The sequence below is a fragment of the Onychostoma macrolepis genome, chromosome 11 (genome assembly GCF_012432095.1).
Source record: "Onychostoma macrolepis isolate SWU-2019 chromosome 11, ASM1243209v1, whole genome shotgun sequence".
NCBI lineage: Eukaryota > Metazoa > Chordata > Actinopteri > Cypriniformes > Cyprinidae > Onychostoma > Onychostoma macrolepis.
In genome coordinates this window covers 2,293,672-2,321,651 of record NC_081165.1, presented here as the reverse complement: position 1 = coordinate 2,321,651, position 27,980 = coordinate 2,293,672, and the positions used below count along the sequence as shown (strand labels likewise).

Here is a 27,980-nt window from a genome sequence, read left to right as displayed (position 1 = left end):
GCTTGCACAATACCACTTTCTGCGTCAACGTCAGGCAGTTTTGATTTATATGGTGTTTGATGTGACAGCTGGTGGCAAATGTTCTAGGTGAGGAGCCACATCCAAAAAATCTTAGCATACATCCCGATATGATTTATCCCAGTATAACAAAAATAAAAGGATTAAGACATGAAACATTTTAAATAAAGAAAATTGTTTTACCAAATTCAAGATTGAGGATGATTCTGACAAAACTATATTCTGCAAGCTTTTTTCAAGAAAAATGAAAACATTTCAAAATTGATTTATACAGTGTGACAGCAAAATCTGAGAGAAAAATAAATAAATGTTAAATTTGTTTAGACCATTTTCTATACATATATAAATAACTATAAGTCAAGCTGCAGTACCAAGCAGGAGATGCACGGAGATACCAACAGACCACTATACCAGTCGCCTTAAAGTTATATAAATATTCAGAATTATTAAACAGAGTAAAACACAAATTAAAAAAAGTAATTAAAAACATTATGAATTTGTTGAGTGTGGTGATCTGAAGGCAGCTCAACATGACTGACCAGTGAACAGTTCCTCTGTCAGAGTGAATGTTGATGCCAATACACCACTGTACATAGCAAACTTCTATTAAATCACGTTTCTTCAGTGAGTGTCCATTATAAAACACTTGCCAGACATGGGATCATATTGAAATGTGCTCATAAAGCTATCAGAAAGTGCACATACACGGTTTGTTTATTTGCACACTAATAATAATCGTCTTTACCTTCATTACAATCGTCATCCATCAAAACTTCACTGGTAAGATACTGGTTTGCTTTATTCAGCCCATACAGACTAGTCCTGATTTTATATTTCTACTTATTAGCGGTATGTTTGTTCTGACCAATCACTGCACAAGTTATGGTTACACATGATGACGAAAGCACGTTAGTGCTAGCCCTCCCGGAACCCACAGAGATTGCAGTGCCTGCAGTTTGAATAAAAACCTCTCAGTTAAAAAGATTCTCAGTCTGACAGAAATCGCCCAAAAAAGGGCGGTACTACACAGAACGTGATTCGACGCTGATTGGACTATATTTCCAGAGGCAGAACAAACAGTATAGAAGAGTGAAAGCTAGCGTAACACTGATTGAATGTGAAAGAAAAAAAAATCCCTCCCTTTCGCGCTTTGATGGTGTGTCGCCCGATTGCCCTAATGGAGAAACCGCCCCTGGATTACATTATTTTACATATGCTATCGCTTGTTTCTGCTTCATCTGTGTTTTGATCTGGAGATTCTGTACTCTTTCAGAAGATGCATAATAGTGCCCCCTACCATATAAAATTCTGTCAATGGCGTGGAGAGAGTTAAGCTTTCTGTGCTAATCTGTGATAAAGTGTGCCTCACATGTCCTGAAAAGGGAAGCAACAACATTTTGATCACCATCTGGTGGATTCCTGCCATACAGGTCATCAACCCCACGTCTTCATGTAAGTGAATGGGACCCGAGCCAAACTAAATAATCAAATTAAGCCCCAAGCATACTTCATTTTTTGTATGCGTACGCTAGCGCATGCGTACAGTTGAACGCATAGCCTTTCAATGTATACTCCATTTGATGTTGTGTGTGAATGCGGGCAGTCAACACATGCGCACTAGAAAGCTTCATCCATGTCCAGTGTCTGCTCAATTTTTCCCAGTTGGCCGATAACAAATATTTTTGAACTCGTTTAAACCCAAGCTGAGCTGTCTCATACCCTCTCGCTCACAAGCACTTGTCAATGCAGCTGTCTGTTATTGTTGTTGCAGTTTCCGATATTTTGTTGTTCCATCTCTCTAGTTTATTTTTCTACTGTGAAACAACAGTCCAGGACAGTGTTGCCACCTTGTGGAAAGGCTGATTACTGCCCAATAACTTATACGCGCATGTGCAACCTGCGCGTATAAAGTATGTACGCTCGTACTGTTCTGCTGACTAAATTGTATGCCGTCCCTTGCGTACGTGTGAAAAGTGAAGTATACTTTGGGCTTTACACTTCAAATAAATTTTTCCCAAAAACGGATTCCATCATTTTAGGTAGTTCTTATCACGCTGATGTATTTTCAAGTTTTCGTCTTTCTAACAAGTTTGTTTTTAGTTAGTTATTTGATGCTATAAAATTGGGGTGTGGCATCATTACTGTGAGGTTGTGATTGGGTATGCGGGAGTTTGGGTGGGACTTTTGTATTGTGGTCCAGCTCACAATCACTACTGCGCTGGCTCAGGCTCCTAATGATGCCATTTTCACAAGATAACAGCTGCCATAAAATTAATAAAATTATTAAAGATAATTTTGATTAACTGATTACAGATAACAGCGGCCATAAAATTAATAAAATTATTAAAGATAATTTTGATTAACTGAAATAAAGCTGAAATAAAATATAATACATTAAATAAGTTCAAGCTGAAATACTAAAATGGCTAAAACTAAAATTACATTAATTAATTAATTAGTAATTAGGTTAGTTTAAACAGAACTGAAAAATAAACAGAAATGACAAAACCACATAAAAACATAATTACTAAAACTTACACTAACATTAAAAATGAAAACCGAAAATATAAAAACAAAACCTAATTCAAAATGCTATATTCTATAATAGAATATAAATAATACTAAAATAACACTTGTCATTGTAACAGCAAGAAATCAGCTTGTGTGTAATTATGACCCACCCTTCTATTATCAGAGCTATGGAAGCAGAATAATGACAATAGTTTTTGAAACATAAAGCATGCTGAATTCCACAAATCGAAAAAAAGATGCATTACAATTAACAGTGCTTGCATTTTAATGCCTTGTATTTCCAGGGCTTGCATTTTTACGTCCTGAATTTTAACATAGTTGTTCATTTAAGCTGTGCATATTTCAATTAAAAATATTTTACACACATTTTCATAATTAAAAATTCAATAATTCATATTCACCTTCCAGAATTCACTTCCAAAATATTCAGTCTGTTTAAAAATACGATGTATAATATTCGACAGGCAAATTTTGGTCATTTTATTTCACTGTCCAAATTCGCTGCCACAAATTCAGTGGTTAAAATTTGGCAAAAAATTCAGCATTGCACATCCGGGAACCACAGGAATAGCAGTAGAGCATGATCTACTGCTATTCCTGTGGTGATCTCCAGCTGATGTCAGCTGCTCACCAGCAGGTGTCGCAAGCCACTGTTGATGAAGGCCATATGTGGATCAAGTCATTAATTTACAAAAACTGATTTGCAGACATGGAGCAAGTGCTAAGTAGAAGTTTTGATTATCGGGGCCAGTATAAACATGAAATGCTGATTGTGTGTATGTTTAATTCAACATCTTTGCTGTTTCCCGTAGCCTACATGTAATCAGCTTTCCCTACCACAAAGGAGATTATAATGCTCTTTTACCCAACGCTGAAGTACAGAACTAACATTACATCTGAGGAAGACATACTGTATATTGCTTTCGGTTGATTAGTTTCTGTAACTTTGTATCATAGCTTGTGTGACGCTGTGCTGTAATACTGGGGTTCCCCTCATACATCACACTCCAGGATTCCCCAACTACGCATAATGCACCTCAGTGAACTAATACAGTGATATAAGACCTCAGATCTCAGAATACACTTTATTGATGATTATGCAAACAAAATACAGGCAAGCAAATGAGGTCAGAAGAATGCAACACGCTGCATTTTCGAACATTTTCCGTTGCTTTCGCTTACCACTGATCTATAGAGTCGACAGTCCTACAAAGATGTCAATACCACGATTAGTTTTAACAGTAAGCAACCACTTTATGTCGACATAAAAAAGGAGTTCAAAACCGCCTAGGTGTATTGTTGATGCAAATGTAAACCGGAGAAAGCATTGACGTGCTATCGTACCCAAGGGGCCGTCTGACAATTCCACCGACTGGGTTAAAACGTCCAATGTATTTAAATTAAAATGACTTTTAACATTTAAAATAATACACTGTCAAATTGTAAAGCTTGTATTGCTCATAGTGATTTACTACAGATGAGATTTTGCCAATACCTCCCTTTATATATATGAACAGTATACAATTATTTACATAAAAGATTCATGGAAAGGTTTTTTTTTTTTCATGTTCCAACGGTTGTAGTACATTGCTAGATACGAAACTGACTTACTACATGTTAGATTTTGCCAATATCTCCCTTACAATATGTACAGTACACACTTTTTTTTTTTAATTCACCAAAAGGGTTTTTCATTTTCCACAGGTTGTAGTACGTTGTGACATTTTGCCAATATCTCCCTTACTGTATGTACAATTCAAAAAATAAAAAAATAAAAAATCTGTAAGACCTCAAAAGGAATTGTTCATGTTCCAAAGGTTGTAGTGTAAAATATTGATGCACTTTATGTACATTAAGGGAGGTATTAGCAAAATTGCACCTATAGTAAGTCAGTCTAGTCACTAGGAATGTACTACAACTTTTGGAGCATATTTAAAAAAAAATTTAAAAAAAATTTAAAAATGTAACATACAACATTTGGAACACGAAAAATCCCATTTTGGTGAATTACTGTAATTTTTTTCTTAAAAATATTTGTGTAGTGTATATACTTAGGGAAATTATTGTCTAAGGCGAGTTATTAGCAATATATATTTAGTCAGTTTGAGTAAATTATTAATTTACTGTAAATATTAATTTGAATAAATTATTGGAATTTAATAATTTAATTTAAATAATTTAATCAATTATTTCTTCGTTTTGTACTGTGAGGTACATTTGCAGACGGTCCCTAAAGCAGCCTAGGCAAATATGCAGCGAATACCAAACCTAAAACTATCGCGCTTGGTTTTCTATTGGAGAAAAAATGGTTTGGTGAAACTTATTGGTTGTGGGCTCATATTCTGGGCTCATCTGCTTAAATGTACATAATACACAGTAATATATTTTATTAATTAGATGCTGAATTTAATCATTTATTATCACTGAGGCAACAAACCATGGTAAGGGTTTTCTTCGTGGGAAATGTTTAACGTGCAGTTTTGTGCGTTCCGTAACTTGCATTCATATCCTCATCTGTTTGCATCATTAGTAAGATCTGAGTTTGGTCTTTTAATAGGCTTGTTTGAGATGAGCAAAATCTGCGCAGAACCGATCACCGGTGATCACCGCGAGATGCATGCCAGTTAGAAAAGTGTCTGAGTTTTTTTATTTTTTTTTATTTTTTTTTTTATAAAACATATAACATTCACAGGGGATACAGTCAAAGCAATAAAATACATACACAATCAGAATACAAAACAGTAAATACCTCAATAATAGTAATAACAAAAAAGAAATATAAAGAGAAAAACAAATAAATAATAGTTACAATAAACATCTTTTAAAATAAATTAATAAAAAGTGTCCGAGTTACGTCCTCCTTGTTCTGATGTCATGCTGATGTGTGCCAAAAAACTTTCACGATGGCGAGGCGGCTGTGTCGGATTGTTGCTCTCCACCAATTGTGCTGATCAAAAGCATGATGGGAAACGACTTGCTGACGACACAGCTTAATGCTCATTGGTTCAGACAACTGTGATGGGAACCGCAGGAATAGCAGTTCTCTGCTAAAAAATATATATATATATATATATATATATATTTTTTTTTTAAATCTGATTTTATGTGATTGTGTATTTAAATTATGCTTGAATATTCCCAAACACTATGACAGTGCGATCTCTCTCTGAGATGTGTGATTGTGGTCATATTTCTATAAAAATCTAAAATACATGTTTATATTAAAGTAGAAATTAATGATAAATACGCCTTTCGTATGGGATTAAATAGCAAGCACTTTGAGTGTCTTGTTCATCGTATTTATATTCATATAAAAGCAACAGAATTTAAATTATATCATATATTAGCAGCACAACACATGAGTGAGAATAACGCAATATCCACCTTTGATCTCGTAGGTATCAGTTCTACTTCAAGAGGGCAAAACTGTCCGTCTTGACTGCGCTAATTTCACTCCTCCCCTCACTGTAGCTGCCTACTTTCGCCTGAAGCGCATCTCAAACAAGCCTAATAGCTGTCATTGTGTTAGTGCACTACTGAGACGCGTAATTTGTTTTCTTTAACCGATTTCTGAGGGAAACTGCGTGAAACCTTGCGCGTTCGTTCATATTCTGCATCTGCTTAACTGTCGATATAGTTTGCATAATCATCAATAAAGTGTATTCTAAGATCTGAGGTCTTATATCACTGTATCAGTTCACTGAGGTGTGTTACGCGTGGTTGGGGAATCCTGGAGTGTGACGTATGAGGGGAACCCCAGTATTACAGCACAACGTCACACAAGCCATGATACAAAGTGACAGAAACTAAGCAACCAAAAGCAATATGTCTTCCTCAGATGTAATGTTAGTTCTGTACTTCCGTGTTGGGTAAAAGAGTATTATAATCTCCTTTGTGGTAGAGAAAGCTGCTTACATGTAGGCTACGGGAAACAGCGAAGATGTTGAATTAAACATACACACAATCAGCGTTTCCACATGTTTATACTGGCCACGATAATCAAAACTTCTACTTAGTGCTTGCTCCATTTCTGCAAATCAGTTTTTGTAAATGAATGACTTGATCCACATATGGCCTTCATCAACAGTGGCTTGCGCCACCTGCTGGTGAGCGGCTGACATCAGCTGGAGATCATGCATCGGTGCTCTACTGCTATTCCTGTGGTTACCGGATGTGCAATGCTGAATTTCTGCCTAATTTCAACTACTGAATTTGTGGCAGCAAATTTGGAAAGTGAAATAAAATGACAGAAATTTGCCTGTCGAATATTATACATCGCATTTTTAAACAGATTTAATATTTTGGAAGTGAATTCTGGAAGGTGAATATGAATTATTGAATTTTTAATTATGAAAATGTGTGTGAAATATTTTTATTTGAAATATTCACAGCTTAAATAAACAACTATGTTACATTTCAGGACCTAAAAATGCAAGCCCTGAAAATACAATGCATTAAAATGCAAGCACTGTTAATTGCAATGCATCTTTTTTTTTTTATTTGTGGAATTCAGCATGCTTTATGTTTCAAAAACTATTGTCATTATTCTGCTTCCATACAGAGCATCAATGCACAGTAATATGTGTGCTTCACAGCACCTGTGCAAAAGTGTTTGTCTTTCTACTCACCCTCCTTTGATATAATCGAGGAAAGTCGACTCTGATTCCACTGAGAATGACAGCAGTGTCACCTGAATCAAAAACAGATCAAAAGAGACAACTGAATCTACAACAAAACAACAAGAGAAAAATATGATGCCACATGATGCGATTCAGTCATGTTAGAAATTGTCCTAATACAACTTGTTTCAGATGAGGCAGTGAATGATGCGGGCAAAGTGTCGGACCCTCTGGGAAGCGATGCTCTCAGACTGATCTCGTAATATAGAGCAATAAGGCGACTTTGGCACAGCCATCAATCAAAGCATGATGCTCATATCAGATTATCTCTGCTGTGCTACAAATTCCTGCTTTCATATTCACTTCCATGATCTCTATCCACCCACACTCCCTTTTTTTTACACACATACACTTATACAGATGTTCAGTGTGGTGTGACATTTGGTTTAATGCGCGTGTCTTGGCTGGGCTATTTTCTCCATTTTAAAGTCAGCTTCCACTATTTGTTGATTACAATGAGCCACACGCACAAGCGCCTAAACAGAATGCTTTATAAGGACCCGTCAAAGGAAAACAAGCAAAGCTCTCTCTTGTTTTTACCACTTGTTTTAATTAGCACGGGTGTAAAAGGGATACTCATTAATGCGGGAAGACATTTGAAAGCTACTGTGCATGTCGTTCCCTTTCCCATCACATAATTGAACACAGGAAACAGCTGTAATTAAAGGCTTTGTCTGTGTGCACATACATGTGTGTTTGAGCCAGGGGCGGCGTTTCCGTATGGCAGAGTATGGCAGTTGCCATACCCTAGCCCAGTCAGGTGCTGTGAAAAATTATCCAAACTTGAGTCTTATAATTCATTATTATTATTTTAAATCAGAGGGTTTTAAAAAATAGTTAACCAATGATAAGCATTAAAAAGAGCTTGTCAGTAAAACTTCGTAACGCAATTGGATCATCAAGCTCTCAGCGAAACCTCGTAACTTCACCCCGCCTCCATTCAGATGGACGCGCCGCGCACAGCCTGGAGACAGATCTCCGCTTTTTCGCAATGCAAGGGTAAATAAATCATTGAGGTTTGAATAGTACAGCGTTTTCTTTACTCAAACACTATGTAAAGGCTAATGTTTTTGTGTGTTTGAACAGCACAGAAGAATTAGGTATTTCAAGCCAGCCTAGAGGCTACTTTTGTACGTTTTAAATATCCTGTGCATAAGCGCTTCATTTGAGATTTTGGCCAAGTGTATTAAACAACAAGAAAAACTAAACGCCCATATAGCTACAATCAACGTTATATAACCTGTAAAAGTTGATGAAAGCATATAATTCACTTGCTGCCTCAGATAACAGTTACAGCCGTAAAACACTCCATCTCCATCATTCTCTGGTCAAAAACATTGTTAACTCCATTTGAGCTATAATGTTAAGAGCAGGTGTCTGATACAATAACAACGTTAACAACGCGGAGTTGTTTAATTATTGAATTTTTTTTCACTCCCCCTGCCCACCATACCCTATGGTTTTGTGAAACGCCGCCACTGGTTTGAGCGTATGCTCTGATACACATGCGCATACGTGCTCACAGTGGTGCAATTTGTTTCATAAGTTAATCTCTGAGCCACCACTCACCGTGCCGGAATTTACATATTTCTTCTTCTTCATCTTCTTCTTTGGATTCACCACCTAAGAGCCATTGGAAAACAAATCAGAAATCAAAATAAGTTCAGACAGATGAGATTGGGCGGAAGTGGGATTTAGATTCATTAAACAGATAACAAACTGCCTTTCCTCTCACAGGATGGTGCCTCAAAAACAAATCAATTATATTTCCTTGGAAAAAGCCACCACCTGCGGAAGATGTGGGAAATGCTGAAAATGAAAGTCTTGCTCTGAGTTAAATGTGATTTCACATTGAATTCTCCACTTCTCAGCCCTAAAATGTATCACATTTTTCAAAGAAAGTATCAGTGGCATTTGGATATTTTGGTATATTTTAGATCCAACTGCACCAACCTAAAACTTTTACTAAGAACAGTTCACTCAAAATTTTTGTCATTTTCTGTCATTTAAGATTTTTTTTTTTGGCGGGGGTGTTAGTGTTAATGTTGGACCTCAATGAATTGACACTATATTGATAAAACAGATATTTTTGTTTTTTGGAATGTTTCACAGAATAAAGAAATTTACAGGTTCTGAACAACATGAATAAATGATGACAGAAAATCATTTTGGGGTGAATTATTCCTTTAAGAACAAATGGTGCAACCAAATAAAAAACATGAAGAGTTATCTATAATATAATATGATATATAATACAAACTGGGAGATATATAACACTTATGTCGGCAGCACTGAAGTGTAAGCAGCAACAGTAATAGTGAATGAATGAATGAATGAAGCATTTATATAGCGCTTTATTGTGTATTGCAATACACCCAAAGCGCTTTACAATCATGTGGGGGTCTCCTCAACCACCACAAGTGCGCAGCATCCACTTGGATGATGCGACGGCAGCCACAGGACAACGGCACCAGTGCGCTCACCGCACACCAGCTACAGGTGGAGAGGAGAGAGAGATAGAGCCAATCAAGTGGATGGGGAGTATTAGGAGGCCATGATTGACAAGGGCCAGAGGAGGGAATTTGGCCAGGACACCGGGGTTACACCCCTACTCTTCACAATGAGTGTCATGGGATTTTTAATGACCACAGAGAGTCAGGACCTCGGTTTAACGTCTCATCCGAAAGACGGTGCTTTTTTTTACAGTAAAGTGTCCCTGTCACTATACTGGGGCGTTAGGACCCACACAGACTGCAGGGTGGGCACCCCCTGCTGGCCTCACTAACACCTCTACCAACAGCTACCTAGTTTTCCCAGGAGGTCTCCCATCCAGGTACTGACCAGGCTCAGCCCTGCTTAGCTTCCATGGGCAACCGGTCTTGGGCTGCAGGGTGATATGGCTGTGGTTAGTGTTAGGGTTAATGTGGTTAGTGTTAGGGTTAATGTGGTAGTGTTGCTTGCCTTCTTAACTTTATGTGGTCCTTTCATTTCCGAACTATGCAAGCAATGATTCGTAAATATATATTACATCCCACATATATTTTTATAAGAAACATGAAGGAATCAATGGTATCCATTTTATTGACGAACTGGAGCTGAGGAGATGGATTTGGTCTAGATTATTGTCTCTAGAAGAAGGAATGAAAAAGAAAGAGAGGCAGAGCGAGAAAGAATAAGACAGATAATGATGTTGAAAAGCACACAAATGAAAGTAGAACCATCCAGGTGACCTCTTAGCTTTAAGGGGTGAAGTACAGAAGAAAGGACTGGCAACCCCTGGTCGTCCTCCATTCACCTCCAAACACAAAGTAATCAATAGCTCAAATAGACTCTTTGTGCTCAGATGGATGCAAGGATCTGGACATGAAAAGAGTTTTTGAACATGTTCGCTGTAGACTCATGACCCATCACCCCTTCAGGTTCACAAAAACTTGAGAGGTGAGATTACAGAGTGGAAATTTATAAGATGTAAATCTAAAGACTCGTTGATGTATAAAAAGGTCATGTGCTGTAATAAAACAATTTATTACACTGTAATAACTGCTTTATTACACTGTAATTACATAATTTCCTACAAATGCTCCAGGGAAAACAACCTCTTATGTTCAGTAATATCTGTACCCTAATTAAGACACCAGAAGTCATTCCAAGGACAATAAAACAACTTGACACTTTTGTTTAAGCCTCACTACCTCCCAAAGAGGCACTATGAATGTTTTATCAGCTCTGAATGCACAGCTCCCAACAACATTTTCACAGGCCACCTGAATCACTGCTTCATCTGCCATGAGATATTTTATAATGCGTTGGTGATGTGTTGGCATAAACACATTAGAAGGTAGGAGTGCTGGGAATGCTTGCGGTATTAGACACAATCCTTTAGAGAGGAGATGGTAAATCACTGTAATAATTCAGAATACCGGGAATGCTCTTATAGTAATCCCCATTTGCATGCTTCCCAAGGGCTTTGATGACTGTACCGTCCAAGCAATTACCAGAGAAAAACAAAGAGGAGATTTCTAGATACCTGCGACACTGAATGTGGATGGAGGTGGCTGGAGAAGGAGTGTGAAATATCCATAAAAAGAATCTTATTTTAGAGTTAGAAACTAAAAAAAAGACCAAAAAAAAAAACCTCATAGGATTCATGCATAGAACATTTTTACTGTGTAAGGAACTGTAACTGTACTGTTGAGGAATCAGTTTTAAATTGAGAATGAAAATATTTGAGGGTATAGAGAGAAGACCACCGGCTTTCATGGGTGATTTATGTGTCAGCTGAAAAATTAAAAGCATCCGTATGGCTTGGAATATTTGATTTGCTACATCATTTTGAGTGGTTTTTATCTAGTAACACATTTAGAATTTTATGCACTGAATAAAAAAGGAGAGTCTGCTTTCTAATGATACAATTATTATCTTTCTAACAATGTTTTTGATATACAAGCCATTGGCCTCTAATGTTAATGTGTATGTATATATATATATATATATATATATTATGTGTGGTCGACATCTTACCTCATATACGTTGAATTGGCTCTGACCTCGGGCTAACTCCCTGTAGCTGGTGGTGAATTCACCGATGAAATCATGGCTAAAAACATGAGAAGATTCACAGATTCACTCAAGCGAAATATCACTTCAACTCTTCCTTTGTTATCACATCAAAAACCATTCATCAGCTTACCTGCCATCACGATCCCAGTCATATACTTCCACTTTGATTGTTCTGGAAAACAGAAAAAGCCCAGGCATGTTTGACAAATCAATACACTCTGAGGGGGGAATTCACTAGGAATTTGCATGCAATGTCTAACATTGTTTTAGCACCTGATTTACTAAAGGAATTATGAAAATTAGGTAATGGTGCCAACATTGCCAAACATTGAAAGCTGAACTGAATTTGAACATCATAATTTCTGTGATCTCTGTGATTTTAAGTCTACCTCCACCAGCCACCTGAATCAGCTTATTAAAATGCTTAAAGTACATTGACTTCACTGTGTATTTGCCCAGCTATAATGCTCTTCTCCATTACTTAATAAATTACTGCAGCCATGATCAAAGGAAAATGTAAACATAAGCAATAATACAAGAATATGTTTTTTTTTTTTTTTTTTAAACAACTCAGTCTACCACTTACATTTCATGCAGGAATAGTGCAACATTAATTGCATCAGGAAAATAGTGGTGGGTTTCTTATCTACTGTATAATGAGCTTAATTTACATTAAATTTACATATAAATTGTAACAGAGATGAGTTTAGCATGCATACAGGGTGATGATGCATCACCCAACATATGGAAAATAAATAAATGGATACATTTGTCAAAGTTATGGCTAAAAATAAATAAATAAATAAATGTAATCATATGTCATTTATATCTTCTAAAATGGTTAGAATGGTTGAGAATTTTATCAAATAACATAATCCTGTGATTAAAATTGTATTAATTTAATTAAAATACATTAACAAAAAAAAAAATCTAAATCCAACACAAAATAAATTCACAGATTGGTAAAATCTACAGATGAGAAAGGATTGTTTAAGCTCAAAACTGTTGGAATAAATATCACATGATGGGTTGGAATAAATATCACATGCTGATGTAAAAAGAAATTGATGTAACTATATGTCATCTTAACACAATGTTTTTGATCAGAAAGGTGATTAAAAGTTAAAGTGGGTCATTGTAACGTATTTATCACTTTTACATACAACAGATAAAAGTGACAAAATCAGTCTGTTCCAGGAAAATAGTGAAGATTATGTTGTGCTAATCTTAGGGGGATTCCATGGCTACTCAATTTAGAATCCTGTGCAAGACTGAACTTCTTTCACTATGCTTTGATTGATCTCTTGCTGCTAAGGCCTTAATTGAGTCATCAGTCACAATTAAACAAAAGGAGTGCAGGTTGGTGAATGCATCCTGTGGCAGGTGTTCACTCAACGGCTTACATCAACAAGATTGTCTGAAAAAATAAAGCTAGCTACTGTCCATATTAATGAGAGTATCTTAAAGCTTGCTCATTACCACGACTGAGAGGCATTACAGAAAACTCTATAGACCGGCAAAAAAAAAATCTGTTCCTGTTTACTTCCTGTCCGCAAACAGTCCAGAACTCCCAAGCAAATCATTACAGCCGTTTATGGAGAAAGTGAATCATTCTTATGATTACATTGAGTCAATGCCCAGAGGGCAGTGTTTCTGGAATAAAAGCACAAATGAATGTCATGGGGTGGCTCGCTCAGTTCTGCTGAGTTGTCTTGATGTTTACTTTGGGGTAAACAAATGAGTGGGCTAATATGTCCCTCGATATCCATAATTCGAAAAAGCATGCCGTGAGCAGTTAATATATTTCATGTTGTTCCAAACCTGAAAGACTTTTTTTTTTTGGACCCCATTGACCTTCATTGTACACTATCAGAAAAAAAAAGGTACAAAAGCTGTCACTGGGGTGGTGTGTGTTTTCAAAAGTTACACCTTTGCAGGGAAGTTACTTTTAAAAGTAATGCATTAAGAAAAAAGAAAGAAAGAAAGAAAGAAAGAAAGAAAGAAAGAAAGAAAGAAAAAGAAAGTAAGTTATATTTTTGGCAACTATAAAGGCCCTTTTACACCAAAAGTGAGATTAATAAGCCTCAGCCGGAAGTAAGTGCCTCTGCCTCTTCACCTCACTCCCAATTTCTCTCAACACAGGCACAGGAGTTGTCTGTGAATAAATGGGAAAACAAAGTAACTTGCATTACTTATTTGAAAAAGTAACTCAGGTGTTTTCTTATAAATTTAAAAGTAACGAATTAATTTGCTAGTTACTTTAAAAAGTAATCTATTTTCTTAACTCAAATTGCTTGTAATGTGTTACCCCCAACACTGCACCTTTGTAACTTATTTACCATATATATTTACCATATATATATTGCAACCTTAAAGGTGCATATTAGTCATACCTGTCAACATTTGGGTACCAAAATCTGGGATACCCTCGCGCGGGGGAGGGGGGGGTGCACATAATAATAATAATAATAATAATAATAAATAATTATTAATAAAAATAAAAAAGAATAATAACGTGACTTACTCGTGTTTCTTTATTATTAGCTATTATTATAACTGTTACTTTTTTTTTTTTTTTTATTAAACAGAAACACTGCATAGCAGTTAAACACCGTTAAATTACATTGCATTACATTGTACATAACATTAACATTGTGTGTTTAGTATGTGTTGATTATGATATGATTATATTTTATTGTTGGGTGATTTTAATATTCATGTCTGCTGTGCTGCTAATGCCCTGGCTAAGGATTTTTTAAATCTTATGTCCTCTTTGAACTTTGTGCAATGGGTGAAGGGGCCCACTCACTGCCGTGGTCATACATTAGACCTGGTTTTGACCTATGGTCTGTCTGTCACTAATATCGAGACATGTAATGCCCCTCTTTCTGATCATATACCTGTATTGTTCACAGCTCTGTTGCCTTCTCCACCGTGTACTGTATCAACTCATGAGTGCTGGTCGCGTGTCATAACTGAACAGTCCAGTGATGATTTCTCTGCTATGTATTTGGAGGCTTATCAACCTCTTATTTTAGATTTGGGTATTTCTAACACAAATGTTGAGGATCAGGTGAATTTTTTTAATAACAGGTGTTCTAATATTTTAGACCTTATTGCACCACGCAAGCTTATTAAGCTAAAGCCTAAATCACAGCCATGGATAAATAGTGATATTCGGGTGCTCAGACAGCAATGTCGTCAATGTGAACGTAGGTGGAAGAAAGACAGGCTTCAAGTGTCCTATGAAATGTTGAGGGACTCAAGGAGCACATTTCAAAAGGCGGCTAAGGCAGCCAAAGTAACATATTTGTCAGAAATTATTGCCAAAAATTCTCATTGTTCGAAAACACTATTCTCAACTATTGATTCTGTGTTAAATCCCCCAGTGCTTACATTTCCAGAGCTTTCTCCTTTATTATGTGAAAATTTCCTCAGGTATTTTGTAGATAAAGTAAATAGCGTTAAGGCTCAATTAGCTACTATGGTAAGCCCCGTCGTAGATCCTGTTTTATCCAATATTCAGTGGAGTGAATTCGAATTAGTCTCTGTACAGACATGCAGAGAAATTACTTTAAAGTTAAAATCCACTTTTTCCCCTCACGATGTAGTTCCATCACGGTTTGTTAAACAAACATTTGAGACTATTGGTTCAGATTTAGTGACTATCATAAACAGTTGTCTTCTAACAGGGGTTGTACCTGATTGTTTTAAATTAGCGTCTGTATTACCTATTCGTAAGAAGCCTTCACTTGACCCTGCGGTCTACTCAAATTTTAGACCAATTTCCAATCTCCCGTTTCTATCAAAGATTTTAGAAAAAACTGTATTTTTGCAATTGCAAAACCATTTGAGTATTAGTGGCATCTCTGATGTTTTTCAGTCTGGTTTTAAAAGTTTGCACAGTAGAGAGTCTGCCCTTTTGAAGGTTTTTAATGATATTTTACTTACAACTGACGCAGGCAACATTATGGCATTAGTGCTATTAGACCTTAGTTCAGCATTTGATTTTGTTGACCACGGTATCTTGCTGTCTAGGTTGGAACATTGTATAGGTATTAGAGGCACTGTACTTAACTGGTTTCGATCTTTTCTGTCCAAAAGAAAATTTTCAGTCAACATTGGCAAGCACTCTTCTTCTGTAGCTCATTCTATATGTGGTGTACCCCAGGGATCAATCCTGGCACCGATATTGTTTTCACTGTATATGTTACCCATGGGATCTATATTTAGGAGATATGGTGTATCGTATCATTGTTACGCTGATGACACCCAGCTCTATATACCACTAAAGCGTGATGATGATAATTCTGCTGTAAATCATTTAACTGCTTGTCTCTTAGAACTGAAAACGTGGCTTACAAATAACTTTCTACATCTAAATAATGATAAAACACAAGTTGTTTTGTTTGGATCAAATGGCAAAACTGACTTGAACAAAATCGACTTGGGCTCTCTTACCCCATATCAAGTCCATGACGCAAAAAATTTGGGATTTATACTTGACTGCGAACTAAGGCTAGATAAACAAATTAATGCTACTGTGAGCTCCGGCTTTTACCATCTTCGTAGATTAGCGAAGGTTAAACCCTTCCTGAGCAGGAAGAGTTTTGAGACTGTAACACATGCTTTCATCTCTTTGCGACTCGACTATTGTAACTCGCTTTATTATGGTTTGCCAGTCTCATCTATACATCGACTTCAGATGGTTCAAAATGCAGCTGCCCGTTTGCTCACGGGCAGTCGCAAATGGATACACATTACACCTATCTTACGTTCGTTGCACTGGTTACCACTGCAGTTTCATATTGAGTTTAAAATTCTGCTTTTTGTGTACAAAGCTGTGAATCGTTTTGCTCCTCAATATCTCTCAGGGTTGCTTACTGTTTATAATCCTGTTAAGTCACTGAGATCTCAGACTACACATATGTTGTGGGTTCCCAGAACAAGACTTAAATGTAGGGGAGATAGAGCCTTCTCTGTTGCTGGTCCCAAATTATGGAACGCTCTGCCTCTATCTATCAAAACTGCTTCAACAGTGTCTGAATTTAAATCTTTGTTAAAAACTCATCTTTTCTCCCGTGCTTTTAACTGTTAGCTGATCCGGTTGTTTTAAAGTTATATGTTTTTTGTTGTATTTATGTACTTAGCCTATGCAATACTAAATGCAGCGCTTAGATTTGTCAATTTTTTAGATGTTTATGTTTAGGTTTATGTTTTATGTACAGCACTTTGGTCAACTAAAGTTGTATTAAATGTGCTTTATAAATAAATTGAACATTGAACATTAAACATGTGTTGCCCTTCTGTGCCTCGTGCCGCAGTGAATTAAAATGCTGGGATATGTCGTTTTCCCCACCGTGTCCGATATTAAAATTATTGTGACTCACTTGGCAAAAGGCTTGGGTGTTGTTCACATGGCTTTGAGACGAGAAATTTAATTCTTCCGTCCAGCTGTTGTTAAATTTACACGAACATTTCCACCACCTGACTCTTATCCTTCCATTTCTACCACTGATGATAGATTCAAGTTCCCACGTCTACTATTTGCACAGAAATCTACAGCGTAACTGGGTTGTAGGTTGCCAGGTTGAGGTCACAAATCGTTCGAAATTTGTGTATTGTGTCGTTTGTGTGAGGTGATTCGTTTCATACAAGTTCTGGCAACTGTACTACGTTGGAATAAAATATTGATGTGATTATTCATAATAGATTTGGGCCATACAAATTACGGGAGTTTCCCGGGAGAAATAACAAAACGGGAGGGGGAGTGCGGGAGCTTTTGAAAAGCTACTACCCCAGTCACAGTTTTTGTACCTTTTTTCGGTGAACGTATATAGACAAAACATTATTTAAAATATCTTCTTTTGTGTTTCACATAACAGGTTTGGAATGACATGAGAATGAAAACAGAATTTTCATTTTTGAGAACCTCCAACTAGGGAACCATCCCTTTAAGAGGGTAACCGCTATACTGAGAAAGAGAAACTCTATCTGAAAAACTTTTCACCTCAACATTGCCATTTGACTTGTAGGCAAAAGTTTTGCACACCTCACCAGTAAGGCAAAGCGAACGCAATATATCAGAGGATCTCCTGTAGTCGAGGAAGCAACAAAAACACGCTCTCTCCGTGGAATTGTGGGCGGTAGCGTCCTTTGACGTTCGTTATCTTCAAAGTAGTGAGTCAGCACCTCTCTGAGCATCTGTCACCTGGGCGTCATGTTCCCTGACAGTAAGAGAGTGCAGCCGCCAAGACGGCTCCCTAGGCAGCTGTCTATCAAGCCTCACAACAGAAGAGAAGAAAATAGATTGCGCTCTGAGCCCAAACAGCGAGGACGGGAGGCAGGGAAGGAGCTGTGCAGAAGACATTGAAGGCTGAAGGTACAATCCAGAGCTGTTTTTAATTCCCATGCACTGACCTCAAACCAAAACGTTGATCTGAGCTTCTCATCGCTTCAGGCATCGTGTGAAAAACACGTTGTGTGGGATTGGAAAGCCACATCGGATGTCAACACCAGTGTTTATTGCAAAACTGGGGTAGTCTCTTGATAAAACATTCATATATGTTGAGCTGCATTTTCAAATTCTGTTTGACATTAGTCATGTTCTAGTGAAAATTTGATTCCTCTGGAAATTTCGAAAAACTTTAGCCTAAGGTTTTCATAGATAAAACAAGGCTTATATCCTCCCCAAGGTTTATTCTTAGTCTAAAGTAGAACATCTGTGATTCATTTCATTACCGTCTCAAATTAATTGAGATCAGAATAAAACCATGGAGACGTGTGGGGGATGTTTCGTATCTATACTCTTTTGAAGCTTGGAATAGAATGCATGCACACTGACATCTATTTTAATGGGCTCTGGAGCTATAATTTGTTACCGTCTACATAAATGGCATGGGTGATGCATTGACGTCGTCCTCTTTGGGAACTTCATTCACACAGATCAGCACAGTTCCCCTGGAGACAACCGCCTGTGGTGGCACTGCAACATCATGTAATTTATGTTCCATATATATTCACTGTCCTGGTTTATTTTCCCACTGTTAACACTCTTTCATGATGTGTATGGCCTGTCAAAGATACGGCCGTGCCTGATAGGTGGAGTGCCAGGGCTCTGCAGTATGATGAGCCAGAGAAGACAGCTGGATACAGAAAGAAATGTGCTGAAAGCATTTGGTCCCACTTTATATTAGGTGGCCTTAACTACTATGTACTCACATTTAAATTTATTATTTGGTACAATGCACTTATTGTGTACATACATGTTTTTACATTGTACTTATATATTTTTAAAAATACCTATATGTAGTTACATCTGTAATTACATTTAGAATTACACTGTTAACCCATCCCTTACACCTTAACCCACCCTTAAATCTACCCAGACCACCAAACCTGCCCCTAACCTTACCCATATCCCACCTCAAAGCAGCAAAAGTATTTTGCAATACAATATGAACATAATAAGTACATTGTACTTATTTTTTTATGTAAGTGCATAGTAGTTAAGGCCACCTAATATAAAGTGTGACCAAGCATTTTTATATTTATAAAAGAAACAAATCTCAGGATTTGTAGCACAGAGTTAAAGGCGTAGTTCAAACAAAAATTAAAATGCTGCCATCATTCACTCACTCCCAGTGAAACTATGTATATACAACACTACGTATGGACAATAACCTTCGAAGTATTCTTTGAAATATCTTCAAAAACCCAACACAATTTTTCCATTGGCTTTAGGGTTATTGCAGAAAATGAGCTCTGCGCCCAATTAAAGTTTATGATTCTTACACATTCCGTTTATCATGATAATCTTCACAAATTAACACAAGGCTTAATGGCTATATAAACGAACTAGACCACAGTCACATGACTTCAAGGCCACTAACCTTTCAACAACACTTTCAGTCTTTATTAAAAAAGTATTCTCTGAATATTTTAGTTAGAATAGTTTGCAAGAGCATGGTTATTAACAACAAGGTAGTGAAAGTTGACTAGTGAGTAGAGTTTATATGGTCAATTTGCGTAGTCCGATATAACTTGGGGTGACCATACATACCCTTTTTGACAGACACATCATGGCCAGTATTTCTATATCGCCTAAAATATCAAGGTTTTGGCTTTGTTTGTGCTGCACAGACCAATTGGTGTTTGACATCAAAGTACCACAAGCGCTAGAGACCAGATGGCTCCTTGTGCTTTTGAATCGCTTTAACGGTACTTTGATGTCATAAACCATTCAGTCTGCACAGTGCCGCTTAAAGTTGAAGACACCAAATATTTATGCGTATTTGCCTCACTTTGTCCATTCTCTGTAGATCCCACCTTCTTACATGCCACGATTGGTCATTTATGTACAATGCCTGCATGTTATTGGTCAAACTACTTTTCAATCATTACCTTCAGCAAGTAAAGTATGAAAACAGGAAAACAAAGCCAACCCCTGGATATTTTATGCAATATAGAAATCCTGGCCAGGACAAGGGCAAGTATGCTCATACTAGATATAACCACATGTTAGCAACCAGGGTTGCCAGGTCTGTATAACAAAACAATCCTAATTCCTAATCAAAAGTAGCCCATTCACAACCAAAACCAGCCCAATTGTGTTCAGTATAGACAGCATCAATGATTATAATGAGTTCTACGGTATTTTGTCGCACCGTGCTACTCACATTCGGTGTAGGCACAGTGTGACTTTAGCCGCATTCGTTGTGGAACTTGCTAACTAGCACATTATTAGGAAAGGCGATTTGCAAAGATTGCCTTCTGGAGGTGAAGCTGGATCACGAACAATTGGTACCGATCCATCCTTCAGGAACAACTTTTTAGCAAAACCTGCTTTGTGTTGACTCTAAGCACACTAGCAAGCACACTACAATATCACAATTTTATTTTCTGTTCGATTAGTGTTCATTACAAAACCGTGGGGGGACAGATAATATTATGACGGTTCATCATTGTAAAATAGAGATTTGATATAGAGTGCAATAAAGCAGGAAAATTAAACAGTTTAAAAGGCTATTATTCACCTCATGTATGTGCTTTAAGTCTTCGACGTAGACCACATTTTAATCTTTGTTTTGCATAAATTACAGCTGATTCATGTGAAATATCCACTCCTGTACATCCTTTGGAAAATCATCAGACGATCTCTTGTCGGTGGACAGACTTTAAAGCCGCAACATGCGTGATCACAAAAGATGGCGGTAATGAACAATTGTATTTTGTGATCTAGTCAGAAGACTATGCTGCGCTGCTTCAATGCATTACAGGCTCGTGACTCAGAACGCAAAACAGAATGAAGCTTTTGGTCGTGCTTCACCGCTACTATACTGTTTTAAAAGTAGCTGAGCTACCGTCACACTACTGAAAAATGTAGTTACGATAATAGCGTCACTACTTGTAGCTAGCTACTTCCCAACACTGCAGTTTACAGCTCACGCAGGGCTATGCTAGGCTTTTAGCAGGCTATGCTAAAAAAGCAATGTCTGTCAACAGTCATGGGAAAGTGACGTCAGTTTGCCCAGAATCTGCTCTGAGAAAGTGCTTATGATTTGTGGGGATTTAAAAAAAAAAAAGTACTGGGTGAATTTATGTACACATACTGCCAAGACACAGTTCAGTTCAAATAAAAGTCCATTTAAAAGTCAATTTTGAATCCATTTTTTAAAAATCACAAAGTATTACTTACTTTATGTTGTAGAATAAAACTTAAAAATATATTGAGCTTGTTTTAACCACAGACCTTATCTGAGGTATTTGACCAAAAAAACAAAACCAAAAAAACATTGGCTTTCGTTTTTACTACCGACCATTGTTTGACCCTCATTTTCGAATAAAAACACAATGAAATTTTGACAAAATGCCTCACTTCCTGATTTGGCATGGCATGTGGCAAATTTCAGCACCGTACTGCAGCGTGGTGCCTGTCATGAAAGATTAACCCTGGAAAGCAGCTAGAGCACACACAGGCAAGAACGTAATTTTTTGACATGCAGTTTTGGTTCCCCAAGCTGAATGGACGGGACAGGGTGGTGACCCTCGCTGTGTTGTAGTAGCATGTATTACTGTAGCTACCCAGGCACATCACACCAAATCCTATGTTATCTCTACAGTATCTCTCTTTTTGAACTGATGTATAATAAATGTATAATGCTTATAGCATTCTCGAGCAAATACATGGAGGCAAGGGTCAACTTCAACAGTTCCTCTGTGGTAACCATGGAGACGATCTGCTGGCATCTCTAAAACAGCTTGTAAAAGCAGTTATTATGATCTTATTTAACACACTGTACATATTTTAGTTATATTATACATCATTATATCTGATGTTCAGTCATCTTTGTATGCAAACACTCCTGAACAAGCTTTTAAAAGGCAAATATTGGTTGGCCTATTTATTCTTCACATCACACTTATATGGTCCTGTATGTCAAATAAATGAATGAATAAATAAAAAGCATGCAAGGGCATAAAATACAAAATAAACAAGATGATAAGCCAATAATGTTATCGTTAACTAAAACTCATTCTATATATATATATATATATATATATATGTGTGTGTGTGTGTGTGTGTGTGTGTATGTGTATGTATATATTAGTGCTGTCAATCGATTAAAAAATTTCATCGCGTTAATCACAGTCATGGACTGTGATTAATCATGATCAGTGTTGGGCACGTTACTTTAAAAAAATAATTAGTTATAGTTGCTAGTTACTTCTCACAAATAGTAACTGAGTTAGTAACTGAGTTACATCATTATAAAAGTAACTAATTACCAGGGAAAGTAACTATTGCGTTACTTTTTAAAAAATGTTCAAATGTCAAATAACTTTGGATGCCCCCAATATTAAATATGTTAAATTAATGAAATAGACACTAAAAAGAATAAATTATTATTATAAAACATTGTACATTAATCTACACTATTTATCTACTGACACTTATTATCAGTCAGTCAAGCATTACAATATAATATTATGACAATTTAATATTATATGATGATAGAACTTTAGTAATTAGAATAACCAAGTATGAATGCATATTTGTCATCAATATAAAACGCATAAGGATTAATGAGCTGCTGGGTTCATGAATATCAATCACGTTGTCTGTGTTCGCTTGAATTGATTTGCTGAAATCAAAACAGGGACGATAATAGGTGAGTGCCAGCCAATGAGATTGTCGTTTGTGCATTAGTTCCGCCCACTACCAGATAAACCGGCAGTTCTTAAAAGCTGAAGAATTCCAAAGGAAAAATACAACAAAGAATATCGTTTACATGTAGCGCGTCAATTCTGCATGTTATGAAAGATTCTCGTGCTCTGTATCTTTCTTTGCGTGCGTGTATGTGAGAGAAAGCGACAGCGAGTTGTGCACTTCACACTAGAGTTTATGGTACGTCAAATACAGCTACACTGCGCATCCATTCAGATGAACTGAAAAAATTAATTCTAATAATATAATATAGTAAGGCCACATTTTATTGTCAGTAACGGTAACAGCGTTGTAACGGGGGAAACAGTAATTAGTTTGATTACTCGTTACTGAAAAAAATAACGCCGTTAGTAACGCCGTTTATTTATAACGCCGTTATTCCCATCACTGATCATGATTAATCGCAAATTTAAAATACTAGGATTTACCTGTAAATGTGTTGAAAAAGAAATGGATGACAAACTAGTTTAAGGAAACAGAACCTTTCACACTACCGCCAGTTCCCTATCTGTCGGTCACGGTGCAATCAGCGGAGTCCCTACCAGCAGCGATTCCCCTGGGCACTTCAACTGAGAGAGCAAATTATAAAAGAGCAAAATCACGAACGGTCGCGTCTTTTTCAAGATGTCGTTCCGTTCATGTATTCTTGGTTGCGGTCGTTACCTGTCTGCGGATGACGGACATGATCGTTCTCCAGCACACCGAAGCTGCGTTCATGGATGACTCATGCGCCTGTTGTGGGCGCATGAGCATGACATCACTGCGATCTTGCCTTTCTTTTCTGAAAAGATTGACACCCTCTGCCGCCACCCGTCCCGATCTCTCTAGCTCGAGTAGAGGATCGCCGGCTGGCGCTCTGGGAGATCTGAGGGTTACAGTAAGAGCTTCTCCGCCGGGTACGTCCCCACGGACCTCATACTCCTCACGTAGCGATCGTCCCCTCCGGGTCCCGGGTGATTTCGCTGGTTCGTCCCACGGGGCGCCCAGCATTTCATTCGGTGCGCCGCCCGAAGATACGATGTCGATCGCAGCATCGGGGGATGGGCTTACGTCCTCTGAGGATGACGGTGCGTCAGGGCTGCCCCCTTCGGGTGTGGTCGCTGCCGCCGCACCAGACCCAGAGTTGATGGCCATGCTTGCCCGGGCAGCCGAGAGCATCGGGCTGGAGGTCAACAGACCGCCCAGTCCCGAGCCCTCTCGGCTTGATGATTGGTTTCTCGGAGTGAGGCGTGGCTCACAACCGCGCCCTACTCCGGTTCCTTTTTTCCCGGAGGTGCATGAGGAGCTGACGAAGTCGTGGCTCGTACACTCCTCTGTCATCCACTCGTTACCTGTATTAATGGCATCTGTTTGAACTTGTTATCAGTATAAAAGACACCTGTCCACAACCTCAAACAGTCCAACTCCAAACTCCACCATGGCCAAGACCAAAGAGCTGTCAAAGGACACCAGAAACAAAATTGTAGACCTGCACCAGGCTGGGAAGACTGAATCTGCAATAGGTAAGCAGCTTGGTGTGAAGAAATCAACTGTGGGAGCAATTATTAGAAAATGGAAGACATACAAGACCACTGATAATTAGATTAGATTAGATTCAACTTTATTGTCATTACACAAGTACAGGTACAGGGCAACGAAATGCAGTTTAGGTCTAACCAGAAGTGCAATAGTAGCAAGTGCAGTATATACAATGGTTGAATAAGTGCAGGACAAGGATATGTACTGAGTATATGTATAAATATATATAGAAAGATGGTTATTAATATAAACAGAATTTACAGGTGAATATGTGTAGTGAATAAATATACAGAAATTACAGGTGAATATGTATAGTGAATAAATATACAGAATTTACAGGTGAATATGTATAGTGAATAAATATACAGAATTTACAGGTGAATATGTATAGTGAATAAATATACAGATGACTATTACTATAAACAAGGTGTAAAAGTGCAGTGGAAGTGATTGCGTATTACAATTAGACATACGGTGCAAAATGTTAATGTAAGCATTGATAATGTAACAACAGTCGGCAGTGCAAATGAGCATAATCCAATTTAGGTATGGTAGTGCAAGATACAAAAGTAAACAGTTGTTACTGTAATAAAAATTTACATTCAGTAGTGCAAATAAGGCAGATGTGAGGTAGGAGAGAAGAGTTAATAATATATGAGGAAGTGGATCAACGGGGGTTAGAGTTCAGTAAAGAGACAGCTCTGGGGAAGAAACTGTTCTTTAGTCTGCTGGTCCTGGTCCGGAGGCACCTGAAACGCCTGCCGGAGGGCAGGAGAGAAAACAGTCTGTGGGCTGGGTGAGAGGAGTCCTTAAGGATGCTGCGAGCTCGATGCAGACAGCGTTTCCTCTGGATGTGTTCGATGGCAGGTAGTGGAGTCCCTGTGATGCGCTGGGCAGTTTTCACCACCGCTGCAGTGCCTTGCGCTCCGCAACAGAGCAGCTCCCATACCATACTGTGACACAGTTGGTCAGGATGCTTTCTATTGCGCAGCGATAGAAGTTCACCAGGATAGCAGAGGAGAGCTGATTCTTCCTCAGTGTCCTCAGAAAGAAGAGGCGCTGGTGAGCCTTCTTGACCAGGCTGGAGGTGTTGGTTTTCCACAACATGTCCGCCGAGATGTGGATCCCCAGGAACTTGAAACTGGAGACACGCTCAACAGCCATTCCATTGATGTGGATGGTGTCGTGTGTGCCTCTTGACTCCTTCCTGAAGTCCACGATGAGCTCCTTCGTTTTGGTGGTGTTGAGGAGCAGGTTATTTTCAGTGCACCATGTGGCCAGGTGCTGGATCTCCTCCCTATAGGCAGTCTCATCGTTGTTACTGATGAGGCCAATCACCGTGGTGTCGTCTGCAAACTTGACGATGGAATTAGATCCATACACAGGCTTGCAGTCGGAGGTGAAGAGGGAGTAGAGAAACGGGCTTAGCACACAGCCCTGTGGTACACCAGTGTTAAGTGTGATGGATGTGGAGCAGGTGAATCCTGATCGAACATTCTGGGGTCTGTTGGTCAGGAAGTCCAAAATCCAGTTACACATTGAGGTATTGATGCCCAGGTCTCCAAGTTTGGCTATTAACTTGGTTGGGATGACAGTGTTGAATGCTGAGCTGAAGTCAACAAACAGCATACGTGCATAAGTGTTCTTATTGTCCAGGTGAGTGAGCACAGAGTGCAGTGCCATGGAAACTGCGTCCTCTGTGCTCCTATTGCTACGGTAGGCAAACTGGTGTGAGTCCAATGTGGATGGTAGAGAGTCTTTTAGGTGTTCCAGGACCAGCCGCTCAAAGCACTTCATGACGATGGGTGTGAGTGCTACAGGGCGGTAGTCATTAGGGCACCTCGGACTAGAGTGTTTTGGCACTGGCACAATGGAAGTGCATTTAAAGCATGTTGGTACGGCTGCTTGGGCAAGAGACAGGTTGAAAATGTCTGTAAAACCCCAGCGAGCTGCTCCGCACATGCCCTGAGAACACGACCAGGGATGTTGTCTGGTCCAGCAGCCTTGTGCGCTGATCCGGCTCAGTTCCTTGCAGACATCTGTGGAGGAGAGTATGATTGGTGGGTGGTCATCTGAGGGATTGAGCTTGGTGGCAGTTTCTCTGTTGTCTCTTTCAAAGCGAGCATAAAAGTAATTTAGCTCGTTCAGGAAGTTGACATCAGTGGCTGCGGGGTGGAGTGGGTGGGTTTGTAGTCACTGATGGCCTGAATGCCCTGCCACATGCGCCGAGGGTCAGAGTTGGAAAAGTGTCCTCTATCTTTAGCTTGTAGCAGTGCTTGGCCTTTTGATGCCCCTCTTCAGGTTTGCTCTGGATGTGCTGTAGGCTTGTGCATCTCCTGATCTGAAGGCAGTGTTGCGTGACTTCAACAGGAGTCGCACTTCCTTGTTCATCCAAGGCTTCTGATTTGGATATGTGGTGATCTGTTTCTGGGTTGTAACACTGTCAATGGTGATATTGATATGATCCAATACAGAGGAGGTGTAAGAGTCAATGTCTGTGTGAGCGCCACTGGTGGCTTGAGAAGCAAACATACTCCAGTCTGTGTGTAGAAACCTTTCCTGGAGTGTGGAATCTGCCCCCGCAGGCCACACCTTGATGGTCTTCACTGATGGCTTCACACGGTTGATGAGGGGTGCATATTTGGGGTGAGGAACAAAGAAAGGTGATCTGACTGTCCCAGGTGGGGGAGGGGTGTCGCAACGTAGCTCCAGCCATGTTTGTGTAAACATGGTCTAAGGTTTTGTTTCCTCTGGTGTGACAGGAAACATGCTGGTGAAACTTGGGTAGCACTGACTTTAAGTTTGAGTGATTAAAGTCACCTGCAACAATAAAAGCCGCTTCGGGTGATCAGTCTGTTGTTTACTGATGGCTGCGTGAAGTTCTTTCATAGCAAGCTTGGCATCAGCATCCGGGGAATATAGGCTGCAGTTATAATGGTGGAAGTGAACTCCGCGGTAGATAAACGGTCTACATTTAACCATGAGAAACTCAAGGTTAGCTGAACAATGACTCCCAACAATAGCAGAGTTTGTGCACCACGCTTTGTTAATGTAAATGCACAATCCACCACCTCTGGTCTTACCGGAGCCATCTAATGTTCTATCCGCCCGAGTGTGTGGCGTCCCGCTAGCTCAATAGCGGTGTCCGTATTCCGCTGTTTAACCAGGTTTCCGTGAAGATTAGGACGTTACAGTTCAAAAGTTTCTTGCTGTGTGTGATGCTGAGTCGAATCTCCTCCATTTTGTTCACTAGCGACCGTACATTGGCAAGGAAAATGCTGGGTAAAGAGAGCCGGTGTGGTGTTAGCCTTAGCTTAGCTCTTAGTCCTCCGCTTCCCCGCCTTTGTTTACGATCTCGACGCCGCCTGCGAGCACTTCCGCCCGGCCGGGTAGGGTGCATAGCCTCGGTGTCCTAGCGATCTCAGGAAGGAGTCAAGATTGTCTAT

General features: G+C 38.7%; 1 protein-coding gene across 2 annotated transcripts in view; it reads right to left on the bottom strand.

Annotated features, from left to right (window-relative positions):
• Positions 1 to 27,980, bottom strand: part of cpne5b (copine Vb) — a 181,157-nt gene that overhangs the window by 30,793 nt on the left and 122,384 nt on the right. For both annotated transcript variants that reach the window (XM_058791228.1, XM_058791229.1), the window contains 4 exons: positions 11,920 to 11,961; positions 11,751 to 11,826; positions 8,799 to 8,852; positions 7,179 to 7,240 (listed from right to left, as the gene is read on the bottom strand). In XM_058791228.1, coding sequence (XP_058647211.1) covers positions 7,179 to 7,240; positions 8,799 to 8,852; positions 11,751 to 11,826; positions 11,920 to 11,961 — 234 coding nt within the window. The remainder of the gene's footprint in view (positions 1 to 7,178; positions 7,241 to 8,798; positions 8,853 to 11,750; positions 11,827 to 11,919; positions 11,962 to 27,980) is intronic.